Source organism: Lissotriton helveticus, chromosome 5_1, assembly GCF_964261635.1.
Source record: "Lissotriton helveticus chromosome 5_1, aLisHel1.1, whole genome shotgun sequence".
In the NCBI taxonomy this organism is placed as follows: domain Eukaryota; kingdom Metazoa; phylum Chordata; class Amphibia; order Caudata; family Salamandridae; genus Lissotriton; species Lissotriton helveticus.
The window spans coordinates 45,109,857-45,130,359 of NC_136065.1; the positions used below are offsets into that span (position 1 = coordinate 45,109,857).

The following is a 20,503-nucleotide window of genomic DNA, read 5'->3' on the forward strand; positions in this document are numbered from 1 at the left end:
TGGATATAGAGGAAATAACATCAAGGGCAGAGGAAGAGGAAACAACAACTCCAGATCCTCTGCCAATACCAAACAGTGACGCCTTGTCACTGCCCCCCGACCATCTAACACCTGTCGGGGGGGAGACTACAACAGTTCCTGTCTGTATGGAAATCCATCACCACAGACAGTGGGTACGAGATATTGTACAGTACGGGTATTGTCTAGAGATTACAGCCACTCCACCCAACATTCCACCACGACATCGTCCTATGTCTGCAGAGCACTTACACTTATTGCAGCAAGAGGTCGTCAGTATGCTGCAAAAAGGAGCCATAGAGCTCGTGCCTCTAGCGGAGCAAGGATCAGGGGTGTGCTCTCTGTACTTCTTGATTCCAAAAAAGGACAGGTCTCTCAGGCCCATACTCGACCTACGGCCTCTGAACCAATACATTCTGTCAGAGCACTTTCACATGCTCACCTTACAGCAAGTTCTACCGCTTTTAAGTCCGGGAGATTTCCTCGCAACACTGGATCTCAAAGATGCATACTTCCACATTCCCATGCACCCTTCCCACAGAAAGTATCTCAGGTTCACCATTCAGGATCAACACTACCAGTTCAAAGTCCTCCCCTTTGGAGTGACGACGGCACCCAGAGTATTCACCAAGTGTCTGGCGACAGTGGCGGCACACCTAAGGAGACAGCACATACATGTCTACCCTTATCTGGACGACTGGCTTATTCAGGCAAAGTCGGCCCCGCTGTGTGCCAGCCATGTGTCCCACACCATTCACCTCCTTCACAATTTGGGAGTCTCACTGAATTACCCCAAGTCACATCTTCAACCCGCCCGCGTACGGCAGTACCTGGGCGCAACAATAGACACTCTGGCGGCCAAAGCTCAGCCAAATTCAGTGCGGATACACAGCATGCAATTGCTGATCCAAAAATTCAGACCTCAACACTCGCTTCAGGCAAAAGTGTTCATGCAGTTGATAGGCATGATGGCCTCCTGCATCTTCATAGTCCCGCATGCGAGACTACATATGCGACCGCTTCAGGAGTGCTTGGCACGTCAGTGGAACCAGGCTCAAGGGCAGTTAAAAGACCTGGTATTGGTGAGCGGTCGGGCATACAACTCTCTGCATTGGTGGAATCCACAAAACCTTTGCAAGGGCCGACCGTTCCAAGAGCCTGTACCACAGGTAATACTGACAACGGACGCATCTCTCCAGGGATGGGGAGCTCATGTACTCCATTACACAGAGCAGGGACTATGGACGTCACAGCAGAAGATGCACATCAACCTTCTAGAGCTGATGGCAATCTTCATGGCACTGAAAGCCTTCAAAGTACATCTGTGCTACAAAGTCGTGTTGATCCGGACGGACAACATGACTGCCATGTACTACATACAGAAGCAGGGAGGAACACACTCTCCACAGTTGTCTCACCTGGCTCACAGCATGTGGAAGTGGGCCATTCAGAGGAACATGTTCCTCATGGCGGAACACCTCCCAGGCAAGGACAACCAAATGGCGGATCTGCTCAGCAGGCACAGCCACCAGATGCACGAGTGGGAGATACATCCATCAGTGCTCCATCCGTACTTCCATCAGTGGGGTCATCCAGAGATAGACCTATTCGCCACAAGGGAAAACGCAAAATGCCCAAGCTTCGCCGCCAGGTTGCCACATCCGCAGTCGCAGGGCAATGCGATATGGATGAACTGGTCAGGCAAGTTTGCGTACGCTTTTCCCCCAGCGCCATTGATTCCGCTAGTGGCACGCAAACTGAGGCAACACTCGATGACACTCATCCTGGTTGCTCCAACGTTGGCACACCAACCATGGTACACCACGCTCGTGGAACTTTCCGTGGTGCCTCATCAAAGGCTGCAACTGACACCCAGACTTATGATGCAGAGCCATGGCAAAATTCAGCACCCAGAACCGCAACAGCTCAACCTGGCGATCTGGCTCCTGAGGTCCTAGAATTTATATACCTCAACTTGCCTCCAGACTGCATGAATATCATAAAGGAGGCAAGAAGACCCACAACTAGAGCATGTTATGGGGCGAAATGGAAAAGGTTTGTCATATACTGCAACAATAATGACATTAACCCACTAGATGCATCTATTCAGAACATTATTTGTTATCTGTTGCATTTATACAGATGTAATCTGGCTTACAGTTCCATCCGCATACATCTATCCGCAGTAGCGGCATAACTGCAAAACAGACAGCACCTATCCCTATTCAGAGTACCTACAATTAAAGCCTTTCTTAAGGGACTCAAGAGAGTAATCCCTCCAAGACTTCCACCTTCGCCAGTCTGGAACCTCAACCTGGTTCTCACAAGACTCATGGGGCCACCCTTTGAACCTCTAAATTCATGTGAGATTCAATTTTTAACCTGGAAAGTGGCTTTCCTAGTTGCCATTACCTCACTCAGAAGAGTTAGTGAACTCCAGGCGCTAACCATTCAAGAGCCATTCATACAGGTTCACCCAAACAGAGTTGTTTTACGTACAAACCCCACTTTTATGCCTAAGGTGATTTCGCAGTTCCACATGAACCAAACCATAGAACTGCCGGTTTTCTACCCAAATCCAGAAAATGTTGCAGAGAGATGCCTACACACGTTAGATGTGAAAAGGGCCCTCATGTATTATATAGACAGAACTAAATATTTCAGAAAAACGAAACAACTGTTCGTCGCCTTCGCTCCACAGCATAAAGGCAATCCCATTTCAAAATCAGGAATAGCCAGATGGATCGTTAAGTGTATACAAATTTGCTATGAAAAAGCTAAACGCACTTTAACGATTCCTCCACGTGCACACTCCACACGCAAGTTAGGAGCATCCATGGCTTTCCTAGGGAACATTCCACTAGAGGAGATATGTAGAGCAGCCACATGGTCCACTATTCATACATTTACGAAACACTACTGCATCGATGTACACTCTAGACAGCAGGCAGCTGTAGGACAGGCTGTTCTCAAAACCCTTTTTCAGACTGCTGCAGCTGGCACGGGCGGCCGCCGCTAATGGAGGGACTGCTATGTATTCTATGCAATAGATATGAATTCAGCAGCCCACATGCCTCGAACCGAATATGCTACTTACCAGTATGCATCTGTTCTTGGCATGTAGGGCTGCTGACAGTCATATCCATCTGTGTCTTTACAAGGTTTGTGTGTGAGTGTGCACATTAATGTGTGCATGTGTATGAGTGTGTACCTCTGGGAGTGTGTATGAATGGATCTGGAGTTATACATCTGTGTGACTTTATATGCATCTGTGTGGGAGTATACATATATGCATGGATGTGTGCCTCTGTGCATGCATGGACTGAGGATATCCACCTGTGAGTTTGTACAAGGTTTGTGTGTGAGTCTGGAAATGTATGTGTGGTTCTGTGTGGGTGTGTACCTCTGTGGGTTGTGTATGCAGGGATCAGTAATGATCTATACATCCATCAGACTGAGCAAGCCTGGTGTAAGCCCCTTCCTAAACAAAGGTTTTATCAGTGTAATCAGCTATGGTTGTGTATATACTTCAATAAACCTCATAACATCCAAGAGAGTTCATCTAAGTAAAAAACAATGATCAACCATAGTACATCAGAGCACACCCGCTCACTATATCTATGATCCAACAAGATAGTGAGAGAAAAAATGGTGGAGATTCTTCCACAAGATGCGTTCCAATTGTCCTTGTCAAGTGTCCTTTCAATAAAGTTTCAAGCACAATCCTGAATCGGGTCTTTTCCGTTTAACTTTTATTTCCAATTTTCCAAACACACTTTGCTATCTACAAAATTTTACAGTTACATGTGCAATCAGACGCCATTGCAGGTACGGGTTGGCTTATCAATAGTTGCAAGTGTAGCTGTATTAAAGCCATAGTTATTGTACATCTTCTCAACCCTTCACCTTTGTGTAGTGGTGCCTCTTCTGTATTCCCTTTCCCATGGCGGCATCATCCATGAACCCACCCCCCTCTTTCTTAAACGACATTGGCGATCCAGATATACACTGGAAGGACTGGATCAATTTATTTGATTCATACCTCATAGCCATTGGGGGAGAGAAATTTTCAGCCGTACGGAAGCATAATGTCTTGCTCCATAATTTAGGAGTGCAAGGAAGGCAAATTTATTACACCCTTCTAGTCCCTGCATTGGAAGATGATGAGTTAGACTTAGATGTGTTTAAAATCACCATGCTAAAACTAGAAACCCATTTCGGGGACAAGGTTAATGATGTTCTTGAGAGACACAAGTTTTTTTTCGCGAGTTCAGGCAAAGAATGAGTCTATTATCAATTATATAGCAGCACTCCGTGGTCTCACCCAGCTGTGCGAATTTGGGGAGTTGAACGACTCCCTCATTAGGGATCAGCTGGTGAGGTGTACACACAACCCTAGAATAAAGGAAAAGTTACTTGCAAAGAATCCCTCTTTGAGGGAAGCCGTCTCCATGGCCCAATCCATCGAACACACCGCGAAGTGTATTCTGGAAATGGACCAACCTAAAGAACCCAGTAGTAGTGTGAACAAAATCAAAGGATTGGTTCTGGAGGATAGGAGAGAGGGAGAAGTGTACAAGGTCAGGTCCAAGGAAATTAAAGGTGAGCAACCCATAAGCATCACAGAGGGTTTGAAATGCTTCAGATGTGGCAGCTGCAATCATCTAGCCAATAGTGTACATTGTACTGCACGTAATTCAACTTGCATGAAGTGCAACAGAAGGGGCCATTTTGCTAGAGTTTGCAAGGAAGGGGAGATGAATCAGGTGAAGGTGGTGCACAGCGAAGATGTACAGAATCAAAACTATGTGTTCTAGGGAACCGCAAGGTGAGCTCCTGTTTTGCTCCGCATAATTCTCTGCATTGGGGTGTTTGTGTTATTATTTCCTCTATATTATAAAGTGTGGTGCTTATGCCAGTTACACCCTTTGCCTTTATTGTTCCCTTTAGTCCCTGGAATTCCTTTTTGTTTTGGCCCAAGCCTTCCCGGAGCTGGGGTATTGCTGGTGAAGTTGTTACATCCTTGTGTTTCACCCGGGGTTCGCATGCACTATTACGAGTCCTTCGCTTCCATTTTTCCCTCACTTTTTACCCTTCCTTTCCTTTTCCTACTATTTCTCTTCTGTTTCGAAGGGAGATGTGTTGCAATCTAAGTATGTTAAGTTATCATTAGTGGCACATTCCGCCCACCCCTCCGGACTTCCACCTGTTCGTATGTTCCCTTGGAGGCAGCTTTGGAATGTTGGAATTCACCTGACAGTCTGGAGAGTTGGGTGACAGAATAAAGGTTGTTCTTACCTTATCCTGGTGTCAAGAATCTTCTTTGCAACACTTACATTATGCAAATCTCCTTTATTGCCAACTCACAGCAGCAACAAATAAAGAATATAGAACTTCAAAAAAATTTTAATAGGCTATAAAGTCCCGCCACATGGAGTGTTCTCCCTTTCGGTGTTGCTTCTGCTCATACGAGAAGTACAGCCTTTATAATACTAATACTTCGGGCTAATATCGATGTTGGCGGTCCAAACTGCCTCATTAGAATGCGATTGAACACCGTTATGTCGCGTGCCTATATAACACTATGGGAGCATGCATTCTGGCTGTAATGCATGCTCCGATAGTGAAATTGAAAGTGCGGTTCATCCCTGCACCCTGCACCCCGTGCAGGGATCAATAGATGCCCCCTCTGCCTCCAACCAGAGACCGTGCATCAAAGGAGGCCTTGGTGGGGGCTCCCAAACATGCTTTCGACATGGTTTCCATGTCGGACAGACCGGCCCTTGAAATTACAGGCCGGCTGCCATCTGGCGGATGGGCTCGAGAGCCCGTCGGAAGCCAGTCGCAATGAGCGGCCGGTTTACTTTCCGACGGCCCATTTCTTATATCTCATCTTGATTAGGTGGTCGAAAAGTAAACCAACTGGCACATTATGATCCGGCTGTGAGAAGTTGGCCTGGTATATGATGTTCACTAGTCTAGTGGGCACCTTGCACCAGTCCAAACGACCCTTATTGATGGTAGGTTGTTAAGTCAACCTTATAGAAAGCTATCCTAGTGGTAGTTGTGGAGAGCAGCCTTCAGGCGAGTTAAGCTAGTTGGTTTACCAATTATAATCTCTTGAATGATCAAATGAAAGCACACGACACAAGGAATATATCAAATATATATGTATGTATTCTAAATACAACCCCTCTAGGCTCGTTATGAGGTCAGAGGTAAAAGTACAATACAAGGAACTTAATTAGCATACGATAAGTTGCACAGTATATGTTATGCCCTAGGGGCATATAGGCCTAGGGCCTATTGAACCGCTATAACCACCTAAGGTTAGAATGCAGGAGGCCCACTGGGGACGAGTGCAGTGTCTAAACACAGCCATGGATCACCATTGACTTTCTATGGAGAACGAACAAGTTACAATTTGAAAGATTAAGGGCACTTCTAGGTGAACTACGATGGAACCCTTTTAGACTACGACACTTCGGAGTACTCGTGTTACCTCCTCCAGGGAAGCCGGGTGCATAGGTGTCTTTAGGTGTCGGGTTTCGTCGTCGATTCCTATGGAGAGCTGCGAAGAAAAGCTGCAGGCGACCAGAGGAAAAGTGTCTGGGTGGATCCAAGGGTGGATCGGAGATGTGAAGAACCTGAAACCAGAGTTGACAGTCTGGGTCACTAGCCAGTGACCAGGATGGCGAGGAGAAGATCCCAGCCGATGTCGGGTGATTTCAGGTGAAAGAGGTGAAGCTTGACTCTTCAGCCACGAGGACCAGGAGGCCGACGATGACCAGGAGCTGGATTTAAGCTGTCCCACGAAGTATCTAGTTGACTGCAGTGTTGGAATCCGGAGTGGACCCAGCAAGCCTTGACAACAGCAACCCACGCAAGATGACAAAATTGGCTTCGGTGCAGACCAACAAGGTCTGAGGGACTCCTCTTGGAGAGGAGTGGGAGCATGTCTGGAGCAACCAAGAAAGCTCACTAAATCAGAAATGGCCCTTCGTGGGGGCTCGCTAGCCAACGGACTAGGAACCGCAAAGGGGCCTCGAGCGGAAATGCATAAAGCGGGCACACGGGACACTCGTGGAGTGTAGGCCTCTGAGCTTCGGTGCACGGGGCAGGGGCTTCAAATACCTCAATGCACAACTTCAGGATACCTTGGGAAGTAGGTGCAGTTGCAAAGATGCTGGATGTCCAGGAGTTCCGGTCCTGCGTCTCTCGTGTCTGCTACAGGTCTCAGCTTTGCTGGGAGTGCAGGTCAGCATCAGAGATGTCTGGAAGTCTGTGTCCTGTGTCGCAGATTCTTCGGGATCCAGCGGGAGCCTCGAAAATGAAGATCGTCAAAGATGCAGTTAGTGCCTGTTTGAACAGGGTGGTCACTCCTTGACCACAAGGGAGATTTCTTCTGTCTTGCAGTCGAAATGGAATGTCAAAGGTCCAAGATATATGTTGCAGAGTTTCGTCCAGGGTAATGTAAAGTCCTAGGGACTGGGTTTCTATACTTATAGTAAGTTTAGGGGTTGGACTAACTCTAAGGTCCCTCCTATGGGTGGACCTGGGGAGGGGGTGGTTAGACCCCGACCCCTTCCCCTTTGTCCAGTTTCGGGCCAGAGCTGGGGCTGAGCGCCCCAGCAACCTGTTTGAAATGGGAAATGCATGGAGCACCTTGTGTGCCCCAGGCACTGTCTGAAAAGCATTCACTGAATGCAACCCACCCTGCCCCAATCCACTAAAGCCAGTCTGGGGAGGTGCCAGCACCTCCCTAGACAGGAAACCTATTGTCCCGGCCTCCCCTGCTATAGTTATGTCCAGCACCAGGAGGGCAGACTCGTGTCTGTGGCAGCAGCATCCATTTTGTGATGCTGGGTCTCTGTTTAACTTTAACCGGGTTTACCAGTACCTACATGTCTTCTCCCTCTGGAAAGGTGGAAGTATTCCAAAGTGTATGACACCTTACACGACATGTTTTGATAAAGCCAAACCAAAGTTAGCATTAACCGCGAGGATTATAATGCACTTAAGAGTATATGGTATGGCTATATCATAGAAGAGCCATAAGGAGATGGTTCCAAAAGCTGCAGAGGGGCTCAGCTCATGCTAGGGCACCCTCTCACACAAAACCAAGCACTCTGCCTTCAGGATTGTGATTCAGAAAAGGGGGTGGTGATGAACAGAGTGCCTGAATTAAGCAGACCACTCTTACCCAGTCCAAAGATCAGGGCTTGATCCATCACCGTTTTTTAGCTCACTGCACCATCCCAGCTCAGAACTTGGCTATATGCAAATTAGTCTGTTCCTGTCCCAGTGCATGATGGGAACAGGGCAAACCAAACTACCAAGCCAATTCTTATACTGGGAAGGAAACAAGCTTCCGGGGACCGGTTTCTGCCATTTCAGGCGTCGTCGGCCCGGCTTGCTTGAATCCTGATGGTGCAATGAGCAAGGGACTCACATCTGAGTATACCCTTCCACGCTTATGGTGGACAAAATGATTCAGAAAAGGGGGTGGTGATGAACAGAGTGCCTGAATTAAGCAGACCACTCTTACCCAGTCCAAAGATCAGGGCTTGATCCATCACCGTTTTTTAGCTCACTGCACCATCCCAGCTCGGGACTTGGCTATATGCAAATTAGTCTGTTCCTGTCCCAGTGCATGATGGGAACAGGGCAAACCAAACTACCAAGCCAATTCTTATACTGGGAAGGAAACAAGCTTCCGGGGACCGGTTTCTGCCATTTCAGGCGTCGTCGGCCCGGCTTGCTTGAATCCTGATGGTGCAATGAGCAAGGGACTCACATCTGAGTATACCCTTCCACGCTTATGGTGGACAAAATGATTCAGAAAAGGGGGTGGTGATGAACAGAGTGCCTGAATTAGGCCTGCCATAGGAGTGACTTATAGGTTACTATGTGTCTTTATGTAAGGTAGATATAGGTATACTATATCTAAGTAAGGGGTGCTTACTAGGGGTGAGCGGATTTTGCGTATTGGCAATCCGCGTATTTGCGTATTTGCGTATTTCGAAAATACGCAAAATCCGCGGATCCTAGCGTATTTTTTTTTTTGTGTTCGCACGGGTTTCTGCAAGTTCGCAAGGGTTGTATTGTACAAAACGCTCGCGAACGTGCAGAAACCCGTGCGAACACAATGTGCCTACTCATGGGTATTGCGCTCGTGAAAGTCAAGGATGCAAAGTCTATCCAGCATCACAGCTGATTTTCCACGGTAGATTTGGTAAAGAAGGCACATTGCCCGGCCTCGACGACGCTCTCGATTGTTTCTGGGCTGATGAATGAGTCACTGCATTTGAGCTTCAACTAGTTCCAGCGACCATGTGTGTGTTACTATGCAATCGCGCCGAAGGGCGCAGGGGTCTCTTGAGTGAGCTGCTGTTGCTGTAGTATTTTACAATGGCGCCAGCAAGCTGCCAGCGCCGTTGTAAAATAGTTACAAAGTTAGCTTGCACAGGAAGCACTTAGATAAAATAAAGCAGCACCTGCTTCGTTTTATCTAGTGGTTCCTGTGCAAGCTAACTTTGTAACTATTTTACAACGGCGCTGGCAGCTTGCTGGCGCCATTGTAAAATAGTTACATGAGTGGGGGTTCAACTTTTGAACCCGTTACATCCGCGGATTTTTTTTTCGGATTTTGTGGAAAATACGTAAAATACGCGGATTGCGTATTCACTAAAAATCCGAAAAATCCGCGGACGTAACGGATTTTCCGCTCGTGCCTAGTGCTTACACCACCTTACCCAGGCTGTAAGTACAGACCTGAGGTGTCCGTTTGGAAGGCTAACCAGGGGTTGCACAAGACATGCTGCAGCCCGTGGTAGGCCTCTGGGGTCCCTATGCCCTGGGTACCTAAGGGACCATATACAGGGGCTCACAAGGGTGACCCAGTAGCCAATCTGGTATGTACCTAAAGTACATGGAAACCATTTTATAGAGCAAGCAGACAGACTGGGCCCCTGAATAGCAGGATCCCAGTCCAACTAAGTCGAAAACCATTAAAACACCAGGCAAAAAGTGGGGGTAACCATATAGTCAGATTCCACCTTCCTACACGGCAATAAAGGCTCTGCCCTAAGGTCGGAGCCTGTACAGGCCGCATCATAATCCGCGTCTTACTGTGTTTTTTCACCTTGAGATATCCCACCCTCCCCTATAGAAAATAAGAGTAATATCTCCCTCCTACCCTTGTACCAACACCCTCAACCAGTTTATTGTGTAACTTCCCATGTCTCCCAATGTCTTTTCCTAACCCTAGAAAGGAGTCTGGTTGTATTTTTATATTTAACTTCCCCTCTCTTACAGCGTCGGGTCGAAGGTCCTACTTCCTCTGTACCCGACACAACTTTTCAGCGTTTCTCTCGGCTCCTTAAGGCCGAGAAATACTCCCTTGCTGTGGACCGATCTTTTTTTTCTAAATCCGACCCCACGACACTTGTTGCTGCGGGTCACCTCCCACTGAGGCCGTTGAGCTACGCAAGCGGGGCTCACCCATCGGCAGCAGTCCAGTAGAGTCATCTCACAGGCGTGGCAACGGAAGAAAGTCTGTCTACTTAACAAAGATGCCAGCAGCCCTCCTTTCCCCTCAGCGACTGCTGGCCCATGTAAAAAAAAGCCAACGGTGCGATACGCAATTATCGTACAGTTTTATAAATAACACCAAAAAAAGAGAGATTCCAAGGCACAACAATAAAGAAAGGACCACACAATTAGAAGAAAGACCCTTAAGAGATGGTCAGCCACACTCGGAAACGGAAGAAAGTCTGTCTACTTAACAAAGATGCCAGCAGCCCTCCTTTCCCCTCAGCGACTGCTGGCCCATGTAAAAAAAAAAGCCAACGGTGCGATACGCAATTATCGTACAGTTTTGTAAATAACACCAAAAAAGAGATTCCAAGGCACAACAATAAAGAAAGGACCACACAATTAGAAGAAAGACCCTTAAGAGATGGTCAGCCACACTCTGTATGTGCCTGGCCATTTTAGGAGATTGGGGCACCTTAGTAAAGACACTACAGTCGCCATTTTAACTGATTGGACAAACTGCTTGAATTCTGGCAGTTGCAGTCCAACGGACTGTCAGAGCAGCTGTTTCCTTACACCGAGCCCAGTAATCTTAAATATTTACCTTCTGCCATGTCCCTTGAATCTTCAGAGAATACTATGGAGGATAGACTGGAAGAACTTCTAAATAAGGCACTGGATAAGGTAATGGGACACTGGATGACATAATTAATAAAAAAGTAGAGGTTCTCTCCAAGAAGGGTTGGTCAGTTTCTGTCCCAGGACACCCTGATGGGAGAGATGGGGAGATTAAGGCCCAGAGGAAGAGGCTGCAGGGGAAACCCTGACTAAGGGAGTTATAAAGCCAAACGCTCAAAACAAATTACTTCACACATTAGCGGTGACAAGGATGGTGCCTCTAGCACTGCAGATGGGCAAGAAAAAGGCCCAGAGGTTCCTATTCCCATAGATTGTGATGAAACATTGCAGGATGCAATTAACCTATCCTGTTCCTCCGACTTTGATTCAAGTATTGAGGAGATAGAGGTGAGGAATATGGGTACAACTAAGGAGGCATCAAGGGCATCTGGGTCCAAAATGGGCATTGTTGACCCATTCGGAGAGAATATGTTTGACCCGCTGCTCATCAAACACCCCTTGTCTCCGGAGTTGGCTCCATCGCGGCATTTTGCTGAGTACCTCTCCTTTTGACCTTGGAAGGAAATACCAAAAGAGGCCAGCTCCCGTCTTAGATCCGAATGCCCACACCCCTCCCTCCCAGATAAAGTTGGGTCTACCTCAGAGTTACATGCAAAGGTGGTGGCTCTTAGCTCCAAGGGAGGAAAAGGCCCTAGGAAAGGTATCGATAAAGGCCTCCAGTTCTGCCAAGACTGTCTATTTAATATTACTGGCCCACTCACAAAGACGTTTGAGAAGGCTGAAGTCGCATATCTTGAAGACACCATCATTGACCCCAAGGAATTGTGCCAATGGGCACAAATAGCCATTTGCCGCCTGGGGAATGCAAATACTGCACTCTCAAATGAGAGATGAAAAAGCATATTGCTAAAAATAGATCCTAAATCGGTCCAACTGGCCACTAGAGAAGGAGTAGCTGCCTCCCAGGGTCTACATTTCTGGGGACAATTTTATCAGGGACATGGCGAAGTACATGGGAGCATGTAGCTCATTTCAGAAGTCATAGAAAGACATCAAGAAAGTCTTCCAGGATAGGGTTTTTAGCTAGACTGGGAGAACAGGGGGTAAGTTCCTCGGCCGTGGCCAAAGCTCTTCAAGACCCTACCTGTGATTACTGGGCAAGATTTGCGCACCCACACTTTGCTCCACATTTGTCATTTATGCCCACAGAAACAAATACCTCACAGAAGAGGCTTCAGAAGTGAGTGGAGACAAAGGGGCTTTTCAGTAGGTAAGAAGTATGAAAGACCTTTCAGATACCCCAAAAAGTAGGAGGCAGACTAGCCCAATTTTGTGGAAACTGGAACTTGGTGAATCAGGACCCTTTGGTCCTAGACACAGTGGAGGGACACAAGATCGAATTTTCAGATTCACCATTACAAAGGAAAATTCCCCCAAAATTGATATTCTCACAAGAAGATTCTATCTTAGTAACACAAGAGGTAGTGGAATTATTGACCAAAGGGGCAATACAAGAGGTAACGGAATCAGGCTTTATCAGCAATATCTTTCTAGTGGAGAAGAGGGACAAAGGAATGAGACCAGTGATAAATCTAAAAGAGTTGTACGAATGGATTGTCTACCACAACTTCAAAATGGAAGGGGTGCACCTCCTTAGAGATGTGCTAAGGAAAGGGGATTGACTAACACGGTTAGATCTAAAGGATGCGTACCTGCCCATCCCAATTTGGACTCCACACCAAAAGTTTCTCCAATTCACCTGAAGGGGCAGACTATGGAAATGGTGCAGTCTCCTTTTCGGACTTTCCTCATCCCCTTGGTGTTTGACCAAGGTTCGCGGGACGCGAGACAGCTGAGGCTAATAGTTTACTTAGATGATATCCTGATAATGGCACAGTGCAGATAAGTGGTCTCACCCCACACAGAACTTACCATGAGCCTAATAGATCACCTGGGTTTTGTCATAAACGGGAACAAATCTAGCATGGTAGCAAACCAGTAAATGCAGTTCTTGGGTTTTGTCATGAACATAACAAGGGCAGAATTGAAATTGCCACTGGAAAAGTTAAAGAAACTTCATAACGAATTGAGGAATCACTTAGGGAGAAAGAAATTCCCCTTGTGGGCTCTAGCAAGGAACCTAGGCCTTCTGTCGTCAAGAAGCCGAGCAATCTACTGTGCGCTCCAAAGACTCAAAGTCAAAGCATAAAGAACATGTCAATCGTATTCTCAAATGCTGTCTCTGGACCTGGATTCAAAGAAGGAACTACTTTGGTGGCTGCGGAATGAAGAAGCATGGAATGGAGGAGCCATTTTTGGGGAAAACCAGGAGATTGTGATAGAATCAGATGCAAGTTTAGAGGGATGGGTTGCAAGATGTGGCGACTCATCAGCAGGGGGACGATGGACAGATCAGGAGGAGGAGTTGCTCATCAACTGCTTGGAATTATTGGCAGGTTCATTTACAATTCTATGCTTCAACAAAGACTTACTGAAGTGTTCTGTAACATGTGCATGGACAACGTATCTGCGGTCAGATACGTCAAGACAATGGGGGGCCCTCAGATTTCGTCAAGGTCTTCTGGAGTTACTTTCTGAGCAAGGGCATGTTGGTAGCAGCTGAGCATATCCCAGGATAGAGCAATGGTGTTACAGATTTGTTCTCCCGGAATTTCAGGGATTCTATCAATAGGAGGTTAAACATGGACATTTTCCTCAGTTGCCAGTCTATATGGGGAACCTTTGGGTGGACCTCTTTGTGGACAGATGGAACACTCAACTGTCAAAATCTTTCAGCTGGATGCCGGACCCTCAGGCCTCTGGGTGGATGCCTTCTTTCAGAATTGGCAGGGCCTAGCACCTTATGCTTTCGCTCCTTTTGTCATGCTACCAAGACCTCCTCCTACTACTACCTAAGCTACTGTTGCATGTTTGCAGGAACATGAAGGTCACAGTAGTGATAACACCACTTTGGAGGTCACAGACATGGTTCTCAATTCTACTACAAATGAGCATAGGCTTATAATCTTAATTCCAACTTTCAGGGAAGTAATTACAGGCCCAGACAGAAGGAGAGTCACATCCTATTGAAGAGCAAGGACACCTGACGCTGATGGCCTGGCGGATTTCAGGAGACAATGGCAGATCCAGGCCTTTCGGCAGACGTTTGTAGACTCATATCGGAGTCATGAGTGCCTGGCACAAGGAAAGCATATAGACTGGCTTGGGAGAAATGGGTTTGTTCCTTTGAAGGAACTACAATCTTGTTTCAACTGGTTTAGTAAATGTCGTTAATTACTTATCTGGTTTATTCACATTAGGACTTTCTTTCTTATAGAACAGTTAAGGTTTGCAGATCGGCTTTTGCAGCATGTCGCTGCCTTGTAGACGGAGTCTCTGTGGGCCAAAACTTACTGACTAAAAAATGTATGCGAAGTATGTGGGTACTAAACCCACCTTCTGCAAAATATACTGCATTATGGGACATTAGAGATGTCCTACAGGTTGGGGAGATAATTCTTGATTATCCTCAAAACATATCTCTTATAAACTCACTGTCTTGCTGTGCCTGGTGTCTTGTAGATGGACTTCAGACATAAAAGCCTTAGACATCACCATCCGGGCCTACCAATCAGAATGGGTTAGTTTTATTTAAAAGGCGAACAGAGACCATGTCAACAAATGTTTTCTACCCCTATTTACAGAGAATGAAAGAATGTTTGTAGTGAAATGTTTGATGAAATATGAGAGGACTGTGAGTATGAGAGGAAATACAGAAAACATGCTAATATCCTATAAATTGCCTCATAGAGCAGTTTACTCCCCAACCATAGCACAATGGGTGACAGAAGTAATGAAAGAAGCAGGTGTAGACATTACTATGTTGGTGTAAGGCACATCACATGATTAGACACTTATTTGCTCCTGACTACAGTCGCAGATGCAGACTGGATAAGCTCACAGGCGCAGGTGGTGAGGTTCGGGGGGAGGGATGGGTAGTTGGGGATAGGTTAGACGTTTCCAGGGGGGAGGAGGGAGGGAATGAATGGGGGGGAGGTACATAAAAATAAGGAAAAGCAGATATGGATGATCTTAATACACTGTTTACGGCTTGTGGTGGGGCTATTGCTTATGTTATTCTCCCACTTGATGCCGCCCGACCCCTGGGATGTGGGCTTAATGGCAGTGTACGGAATTGAACAGAGTCCGGCGCCTTATAGCAGCCAGAGATAACAGTTTTGTGTTGAAAACTTGTGAGCTTTGTACATCTGCAATAAAAAAAATTTACAAAAAAAAAAAAATTACTCTTCCTGGTAGATATCCTCGGGGCTGCAGCTTGGTCCAATGAAAATGTTTAAAAGTTGCTATTTTTGACCTGTAACAAGCTTTATTGACAATGTATTAAATGCACTTTAAAACTAAATAATGTTAACCTCTGTGTCATGCCATAACATTTAGATTTTTCACAGCCTGGTGGGCAGACATTCTAGGTTTCATTAAAGACACGGAGCCTTAGATTATCCCTCCACATTGGAACCCTCCCTGATGGAGAAAAGTTATTGATTTTGTCTTGGGTTTTTCTTTTCCAGAGTAAGATGTTTTCACTGATTAAGTTTTTCGTTTGTAAGTTATGGATCTAAGAAACTATCTTGTTCGCGAAACCAAAAAAGGAAGAACACTGCATGCGGGGGAACTTTATTGTCTATTATAAAGTTATTGAAGTTCTATATTCTTCTATTGTTGCTGCTGTGAGCGAGCAATAAAGGAGCGGGCAATAAAGGAGATTTGCATAATCGTAGCCCCTGTGTCTTTAATAAAATACAGACTTTCTCCCCACCGGGCTGTGAAAAATCAAAATTCTCTTTCAAATGTAATTTTTTGGATGTCTCTCAGACAAAGCCTTTGTGCAAGGTGATGACAATCAGAATAGGCAACCCCTCCACCCTCCTCCTGGACCCCTACTCTCTGGACGGCCTATAGGAAGCTTTATAAAATCTAACCAGCTTTTCTTTGCTTCTGACAGAACAAGCTAAGAACTGAGAAGAAGAAACTTGAATCTGAAATTGAAAAACTGCGGCAACTCCTGAAAGAAAATGAGCAAACACTGCACAGGAGACTGGAGGAGATGGAGAAGAAAATCACCATGGTGGAAAATGCAAATATCACCAAACTTTCCAATCAAATCACCTCTCTCAATGCAGTGATAACGGAGATAGGAAAAAAGTGTCAGGCGCCAGCATGGGAACTTCTGAAGGTGAGATACTGTTTGGTAAATACAACAAAAGAAGGAAGTGAAATAATTCTATTTTGTGTGCATTATTAAATGTATGAGTGGAACACACAATGATCTCCTGGCAGGGTCAATGCACAGTGACCCCACGCACTCTGACAGCTGCACAAAATATACAGTCATGGATTATTTACACTGTCCTACTTGATGCTGAGAGCCCGATTCAATATACAAGCAGTGAAATGTACAGTGACCTCTTACAGTGTCACATACAAGTTAATGTGACACACCAAGAAATTCCAGTGACAGTAATTAACGGGGAACCAAAGGAGCAAAATGTGAAAAAAGGCGGATAAAAATGTAAAGCATAATGTGAGCAAACATCCAAGAAATTTGGAAAGAAACCAAATTCCTCCTTTTCTAAGAAGTTTAAAAACATTTCTGTTTTAAATTGATTACTTTTCTCCTGATGCAAGTGGCCACCTACTTTCGAGTGCACTGATCTCTCGTTAGGGTGAACAGCTATGTAACTACAGTACAGAGGATAGGTGGTCCCAGTGGGACAATTTGGAAGAACACACATATTTATGTAGCAGCATCCATTAAATTACTCGTACTATAAAATTCTGCTCATTATTATTTATTCATATTGAACATCAATCTGAATGTTCAAAATCCAGCAAAACATCTGGAACATACATATGCAAAAGTGCCCCGAATTTGTAAAATGGAGAAAGGAAGGACTTGTGTGCAAAGTGGGGTTAAATGAGAGTGGAAAGCGAGTGACCATATACACATCAACAATGATATTAGTATGAATTCTAAGTTGTCCTGCGCATGAGGGAGCACGCCACGGTAGGCAATTCATCTGAATTATTACTACCAGGGGAACCCGCAAGTTTCATGCTGAGTTTATTTTCCGCTTAACACGTTTCAGAGCCCCCACCACCTTTGTCAAAGGCTGCCTGCAGCTTCGCAAGAAAACATCCAAGGAATGTTCTGTCATCTTCGGACGAATGCTCTCTGTCGCCCTCAGATGGATGCTCTCTGTCATCCTCCGAGGGATGCTTTCTGTCGCCCTCAGATGGATGCTCTCTGTCATCCTCCGAGGGATGCTTTCTGTTACCGTCGTAGGGATGATCTCTTTTGCCCTTGGAGGGATGCTCTCTGTCACCCTCGTAGGGATGCTCTCTTTTGCCCTTGGAGGGATGCTCTCTTTTGCCCTTGGAGGGATGCTCTCTGCCACCCTCGTAGGGATGCTCTCTGTCGTCCTCGGAGGGATGTCCTGGATGTTTTCTGTCACCCTCATCTAGTGCCCTTTACATGGAGCTACTTCTCATGAAGCTTCTTGGCTGTAAACTAATCAACATATTTGAGCAGAACATTACTGTTAAAGTGACAGCATATAACCACAATAAGGAGGTTTACACCTCTAACCCCACCCTAAGCCATATTGGAGAGGAATTTGGTTAATATTTAGGGTGCCAAGAAAATCTAGTTTTAAATTACATTTCTAATGCTGCTGGGCAGCAATTTACAGATTCATTTTGCACACACTGTAATATAATCAAGGGTTACTTGTAATATAAAATTGTCACTATTATTCAAACTAAATTTATCTGGGGCAACATGCCATCACCTACTCCAAATGCCTGGTTACATAGCTGGTTACAAAAAAAGAGTACAGCCCAGTTAGGCCACCGGGACCTGGGTGACTAACAGTACAGAAGATAGGTGGTCCCAGTGGGACAATTCGGAAGAACACACATATTTATGTAGCAGCATCCATTAAATTACTCATACTATAAAATTCTGTTCAATATTATTTATTCATGTTGAACATCAATCTGAATGTTCAAAATCCAGCAAAACATCTGGAACCTACATATACAAAAGTGCCCCGAATATGTAGAAGGGAGAAAGGAAGGACGTGTGTGCAAAGTGAGGGTTAAATGAGGGTGGAAAGGGAATGAAAATATACACATCAACAATGATATTGGTATGTCCTACATGACAATTATATACAAGCAAAATATTTAGCAGCCATTATGCCACTGAATAGGCACAATGAACAAAGCACTGTTGCACGCATTGGCTTATATACAACAATGTGTCAACATTTCGACCGTTGACAGACGTAGGTGACCTTGATCCTTACAATGGGGTCTTCCTCAGGACTGTAAAGGGGCACCAGAGAATTTAATAAAGGGAAATAACTGGGTTGTACCCTTTTTTTGTAACCAGCTATGTAACTAGGCATTTCGAGTAGGTGATGGCATGTTGCCCCAGATAAAGGTAGAGATTTCCACAGAAAACTCTTTAGTTTGAAGAGTAGTGACAATTCTATATTTCGAGTAACCCTTTTTTTCCTCTCCTTAATGCGATTTTTATGGTTATGGCGGACAAGGTCCCTTGTCTTGGTTCCGATTGGTATGGCTGGAGACCGCCCTTTATTAACGTGCTGAGGACTGGGACTTATCCTAGGACCTTTAGATTTGTTGAAGTCGGTCACAAAAACCACGTGCCGACCATTTGAATCTGAAAGATCGCATTATATGTATCATTGGACATTTCTACGAACCCTACCTCATGTTTTTGTCCCGTAGATCCCAAAACCTTGTTTTGTTGCTGTTCCCTCTTTGTTTATCCAATAGCTTGACTTTCCTTACTGAGCCAATCCACTCTATTGCCCTGGGAGGGGTAGTAAGAATCCAATTCACACATATCTCGCCCCTAGCTAATAATATTACGGTAAACAATAAACACTTTTAACTTTACTTAATACAGTAGTAGAATGATTACTATCGAAAATATCAAATAATACAATTAGTGGGCTTACCTCAATATTTGTTTCTAGAACTTTATCAATGGTCTTGTCCACTTCTTCCCAAAAGATTCCCAGGTGTGGACTCTGGTGGAACGTGTGAATATCATTCGCCTTGGGATCCCGGCATTTTGGACATTTTCTTACCACCTGGTTGTTCAGTTTGGAGAGTCTTTCCGGCGTCCAGTATGTCCTATGTAAAGTGAAGAGATGATTTCTCCTAAGTGGTGCAGAGACTATAGTTTGCCATAAAAGAGTGCAAGATACTTGCCAAAGATGATGCAAGCCTTGAGTAGGGAAGGTCTTTCGCCATACTTCATCTGGGACAGTGAATTCATTGTCAGGGGACTGTATCAAGTGCCAATACCATTTCGATATTTCTTTTTTCCGTACGTCGCTTAATAGTTCGTATTCCAGATTCGCTGTGATTTTTAAACTTAATTTCACATGTTTCGACCAATTCTGTAGTTGATCGTATTTAAACCTAGAGATCTTGCCCTGTGTTACTTCCAATAATGAGTCCCAACTTATTAATGATCCAGAGTCAATCAAATGTCCCCATCCTGTTATTCCTGCTTCCCTAAGTGGGGTTGCTAATGTATCTTTTAGGCACTCTGGGGTTCCTGGAGACCTCCAAATGGTTGCTAGCTGGCTATAGTACGGAATCTTCCAAATTCTTCTAATATCGTATCATAACTTATATGCAGTGTTAAGTACCTTTAGTTTGATCTTTTTAAAGTAGTTTGGATGTCCAATCTTGTAGAAACAATGATCATCCTGTGTTACGGCTTTCCAGTAAGAAGAATAGTCGGCATTAGGTATAAGAAAATTTCTTATATGTTTAAAATGAAAGGCTCTATAGTAAGAAAGCAGGTCAGGGCTAGCAATGCCCACTCGATATTTCCTTTGACACAGTTTTCTCCATGATATCCTCACTCCCTTTGAGGCACAAATATAGCTATTAATTTCACTCTGTATATTTTTTAGCCAAGGTATCTTAAATTCTAACAGTATAGCGTTAAATAAGAAAATAAACTTTGGCAAAATAGGCATTTTAATTACATTTGAACGCCCCAAAAAGGACGGGGATAGACAACTCCACGATTTTAAGAATTTCCTCATTTCCTTAATCTTTGAGTTTAGGTTAACCTGAGCAACTTCTTCAATGTTTTTCGTAACCTCTATTCCCAGATACTTGATGCCATTTTTGATTCGACTAATGGTGTTACTACATTCCAGTGCATTATTTCCGTTTT

At 45.0% G+C, this 20,503-nt stretch overlaps 1 protein-coding gene across 1 annotated transcript in view; it reads left to right on the top strand.

Moving 5' to 3' along the window:
* Positions 1-20,503, top strand: part of LOC144754114 (E3 ubiquitin-protein ligase TRIM11-like) — a 129,185-nt gene that overhangs the window by 23,997 nt on the left and 84,685 nt on the right. Inside the window, exon 3 of the mRNA XM_078641680.1 lies at positions 16,217-16,447. Within this exon, the coding sequence (XP_078497806.1) occupies positions 16,217-16,447 (231 nt within the window). The remainder of the gene's footprint in view (positions 1-16,216; positions 16,448-20,503) is intronic.